The 5,365-nt window shown below is 31.9% G+C and overlaps 2 protein-coding genes across 2 annotated transcripts; both read left to right on the forward strand.

Moving 5' to 3' along the window:
- The first annotated feature begins 424 nt into the window (after nt 1-424).
- Nucleotides 425-2,035, forward strand: LOC116342722 (cuticle protein AMP1A-like). The gene is made up of 3 exons (XM_031770437.1): nt 425-526; nt 1,128-1,476; nt 1,554-2,035. The coding sequence occupies exons 1-3, from the start codon at nt 524-526 to the stop codon at nt 1,748-1,750; spliced, it is 549 nt and encodes a 182-aa protein (XP_031626297.1). The 5' UTR covers nt 425-523; the 3' UTR covers nt 1,751-2,035.
- A 2,260-nt stretch (nt 2,036-4,295) lies between these two features.
- Nucleotides 4,296-5,343, forward strand: LOC116342723 (puromycin-sensitive aminopeptidase-like; the record flags this gene model as incomplete). Its single annotated transcript, XM_031770438.1, has 3 exons — nt 4,296-4,786; nt 4,844-4,996; nt 5,072-5,343. Coding segments are annotated over exons 1-3 (916 nt in total), but the record flags the coding sequence as incomplete, so codon positions are not given.
- Nucleotides 5,344-5,365: the final 22 nt, after the last annotated feature.

A 5,365-nucleotide genomic window follows, 5' to 3' on the forward strand; every position in this document is an offset into this window, starting at 1 on the left:
AAAAAAAAAAAAAATATATGCAAATGTGATGTTGTTGCAAATTGACATTTTGCATTGTCCGATTGGCACCTATCTGTTTTAATACGGTTTCTCATTCGAATATGTGCAAATGACGTAAATATTCGGTATAAAGATGAGGCCACGCTCTGGACAAACTAACGAGCAAAATAAATAAAACAATGTAAACCAACTGGCAAAGCGAACGTTGATATGTGAGTCAAATAGCATATGGTTCACCTCAACAAATATGATAAATTTACATGATGAATCACAACAACAAACTAGCTCACGCAGTATAGGTGGATACATGTGTTTGAATTGAATCATTTTTGTATTTGTTGTCATCCAGAGACCAAATATACATGTATTTCTTCCCCCTACTGAATCACCACACGCCAATCACCCACATTTGGAATCAGCCGGTTTCAAATCACAATCATATATAAATGACATCCACCGATTCATCGATATCAGTTCAGCACAATCAGTTGAAGTGTTTTGTGTCTTTAAACAAAAAATCAAAATGGTAAATATTTATTTGATTTGTTTCACATACATTTTTTAAATCAATGCAATCAAAAGTGCCCAACATTATGTTATTAGCATAAAAAATATGTTTATAGTAACCAGGTAGTCCAAGATGTGAAATGAAGCGGCATCTTCAGAAGTTCCTTCATAATAAAAATTTTTTTTATATTTTTTTTATTATTTAAATTTGGAATCTTTCATAGTTGAACATAAATCGACAAAAATAATGATTGGCCATCAAAAGTTATTGCATTGATTTTCTGAGGATGTGAATCTTCGCAAAATAATAGATAAATCATAAAAATTACCATAATCGCAATTATGCACGCGCTAGCATACAAATGTGATGTTTTATCTCTCTTTTGAATACGCGTGTAAAACGAATGGTGTGATCGCAAATAACATTTTTATTATGACATACATTCGATACGGATAGTGCTTAAAAAAACACCTTTTTGGCTTTCAAAAGCAACATTATAAATAAACATCGCAAATAATTAGCATATATTATTCCATATTGACGAAGATTCAAGTTCTAAACAATAGAGTCGGTATAAACATTGAATTTGAATTTTTGAATTTAAAAAAAAATATTACAGATGAAGGCTATCGTTCTCGTTGCTTTTGCCGCAGTAGCCAACTGCGCTTTGTTGCCACACCAAGCACACCACGGAGCATTCGCCAAAACATTCGCACCAAAACCAACGTACCACAATGGTCCTGTCCAATCTGGTCCAGATGCATCTGCCCAAGTTTTGCGTAGCGATTCAACTGTAAACACAGACTCATTCCAATATGCTTATGAAACATCAAATGGAATCCAAGGACAAGAACAAGGTCAATTGAAACAAATTGGACCAGAATCAGCCATCGTCTCACAAGGTCAATTCGCATGGACCGCTCCAGATGGTACACCAATCCAAATTTCATTTATTGCTGACGAAAATGGTATGTGTATCAATCATAAATAATTTGATACATTTAATGATTTCTAATTTTTTTTCTTTTCTTTTTTTGAACTTCAGGCTATCAACCAACCGGCTCAATTTTGCCAGTTGGACCACCAACCCCAGCTCATGTTTTGCGTCTTGTTGAATACCTCAAAACTCATGCCCCACAACAACAAGAATCATTCGGTGCCCATGTTCAACCATCATTCGGTGCCCGTGTTCAACCATCATTCGGTGGCCGTGCTCAACCATCATTCGGATTCTCTGGTTAAATATGAAAACATTCCATTTTAGCCACTGCTTCTATCGTCGACTCTAAATGAATCTACTTGAGAATGCAGCGAAATTGAATGATTTATTACATTAACTTAAACCATGGGAAATACTCATACATTTTACAATCTTCAATAGCCAGGTTTTCTAATTAAAAAAACAAACCTATTGTATATGAATTGCTGCGTAAATACTCTCTCCGTATAAAAATTGAAATCGTTACCAGATATGTGTTGCATTCGATGATTACGAGTTAATTTAATAAAGTGAATATTTTGAACTTATTTTTACCTTTCGTTTTCATTTTTTTTAATTTAAATTTAAATACACTCTATAGAAAAGCACATTTTTTAAGTGAGCACTTTAATAGTTTATAAAATATTAAACAAAGAAATTATCAACGTCAACTTGAAACACTTTGTATCTTTTTCTAATCATTTTCTTTTGTAAATTCGTGGATAAAAAGTATATAGCTAGATTACGGGCGATAATAAAGAGAAAAGAGAAAAAAAATGTCGCATTGAAACATGCAAAAGTATTATGATGTTAAATGAACTACCTCCGGTAAATTCAGTATTTTGCTGGAGTTTTATTTCACTTAAGCAGTGCGGCGCAAACCACGTATATCCATGTTTATTGTGAATTTTTGTTTTCTGCAAATGAATTCATATTCCATAATTTCTTTCATGCAATGCTCGCACTAATTTACTCAAAGTAATTGAAAAGAACTTAATTTAATATATCTCGAGTATAAAAGTTTTATGACAATAAATGAAACTACAACCGTATATACGAAATCGAAAATATAAGAAATTGTATATTTATACTGTACGGGCTTTGTAAGTTAAAATAATATTTCAATTTCTATAAGCGTTTTCTTTTATTGTTGTTGTTATCCATGAGCATTAATTAAGTCGTTAAGTAATTTGAAGTGGTCGTTTCTGGCGTCATGACACGCAAAAATGAAATATTAAATGGCATATTTTTGGGGTCACTTCGCGTTTCTTATCATTGTAAAATCGATGACGAATTTTTATTCATTTGGAAGAAGATTTAATTATTACTTTGTCAATAAAAAAAGAGATCAAGACTCACGTCAAAATGTATGAATGGCCGGCTTAGCAACTCAAACCAATGGCACTTGCAATTCAAATGTATGGCAAATGCTACGTTGACATATTATTGTTCATGATATTTCATTAATTTCATTAATGACACCTACGCTTAACTATCAAACATTTTATGAGGCTTTTTTCATTAACATTTTTATTCATCAGATATCTTACACTGAATTATGCTATTATGTCTTTCAGAATTAGTACGGACGCGATAGAAAAAAAAAGTGTCTATAACTATATAATAATACCTATATTTTGGGACGAAGGAAAGGTCATTCATTTTCATATGAATGTGTGCCAAATTTGAATTTCTATTTAAGAATGATTTATGAATGGTTAATTCGGATTTCGATGTGAGAATTGTATAAAAAAAATCCGACGACAACTCGAGGATTTTGAATCTTCTGAAGATGGAATTACTTTAAATTGAAATAAAAAAACATCACACTATGCTTTGTTTTATCAGTACAATTGTCGGCACAGAATCTTTAAGCTAAGATTTTTCGAGTTTAAGAATACAGCGTTTCTTTCGATTCAAAGCGAATTTTGAAACTTTTATCCAAAATATATGTAAGACTCTTTATCTGAACTTTGGCTAAAGTTAAAACATCACGAACAACACATTTTATTATGAGTAAGAAATAATATTCGGTTGAAAATATGCTGGCAACACATTTTTCTTGATATGTTTATTGTAGTGATCACATAACATTGAAATGATTTATTTAATTCGGGTTTACATAGTTTTTAGTAATTAAAAGATATATATTATAATTACTGTTGCTGATTTCGTGAACACACTTTTGTCTGTCATTCAAAGGTTTTTCGTAAATATTTTAATCTTATTCGATGAAATGATAAAACATTTTATCTACTAATCAATAACGATTTGACAATATTACACAACACTATTTGTCTTCTATTCACACCTCAATTAGACATTATATTGAGATATTTTCAAGCAGCTGATTCAGCTCAGGAAGCTGAACGACAGACGATGAAATGTAGTGAAAACAATATAAGTGATTGCTATAGTGTATTGTAGCAATGTTAGTAATTTAATAAACATAACAATTGCTTCCATTGTGTTCACTCCATTTCAGCGCCTGTCGTTCAGCTTCCTGAGCTGAATCAGCTGCTGAAAAATATCTTAATATAATGTCTGACCTCAATCGATTTAATTGCCATTCATTTCATTTGTAGCTTGTTATCTTAAGTACTATTTTTGAATTACGGTACGAATTTTCTATTAAAAAATTGTCAAAAAGTACAAAACTTGAGAGTACAAATAAAAAAAGTAAAAAATGCGAAATAGTTAAAAAAAAATGGTATGATAAGATGTTGAGTAAATTTATTAGATTATTTCATCGAAAGATGCTATTTAAACACCACGGAGTGGTCTAGCTTTTAGTAGTTTTCAAGAACAATGGCGCGACTGTTATTCATTGTTACATTCACACTTTTGTGCAACATACTGAATATTTCGGCAGTTCAACCGTTTGATGTAACAAATATTGGTGAACTTAATTCGGACAATGTGAATTATCGATTGCCAAATAATACAATACCAGAAGTGTATAAAGTATACATTTCCACTGATGTGGCCAATAAAAATTTTGGTTTTTCGGGTATGGTTAATATCTCAGTGAAGACGCTTAATGCGACCAACACAATTATTGTGCATCAACGACAGCTGAACATAGTTTCGGCCGAATTAATGGCCGAAGGTGGTCAATATATATCAATTGTTCCCCCACACTACGATCCAGTTACAGAGTTTCTAACCATCAAAACGGTCAACTATACACTTTTTGAAGGTATGAGAGTATTTCTTTCCATAAAATATAATGGAACTCTGCAACAATCACCTTCTGGATTTTATCGTACATCATATTATGATTCAAATGGCAAAGAAAGGTAAGTTTTCGAATTGAAATCTCAGAATGAGCTACAAATAATTCCAATTCCCAATAGATGGCTGGCTACAACACATTTTGAACCAACGTATGCTCGACATGCATTCCCGTGTATGGACGAACCCGCTATGAAAGCTACTTTTGAGATTTCGATTGAACATAACTCTGCATATACGGCCATTTCGAATATGCCACAGGCCAATCAAGTCATGTAATGTATTTCAATTATTTGTTGCATTTAAAAAAAAATTGAATGACAACTTTTTTTGTTTCAAATAATTAATAGAATGGGATCGCGTACAATTTCTCACTTTTGCAAAACACCATTGATGTCTACTTATTTAATAGCATTTGTCGTTTCGAATTTCGCATTTAAAGAACAATTGGATCATAATGGCTTAAAACATCGTGTATTCGTAAAACCAACTGAAATTGAAAACGCATATTTTGCCGTTAATGAAAGCGCAAAAATACTGAACGCATTTAGTGATTACTTGCAAGTTAACTATTCTTTACCGAAAATGGATCAAATCGCAATACCACAACTTTATTTTGGAGGTATTTTGATTGAGTGCGAATT

Source organism: Contarinia nasturtii, unplaced genomic scaffold (genome assembly GCF_009176525.2).
Source record: "Contarinia nasturtii isolate CC-2019 unplaced genomic scaffold, AAFC_CNas_1.1 Cnas_scaffold_921, whole genome shotgun sequence".
Classification (NCBI taxonomy): domain Eukaryota; kingdom Metazoa; phylum Arthropoda; class Insecta; order Diptera; family Cecidomyiidae; genus Contarinia; species Contarinia nasturtii.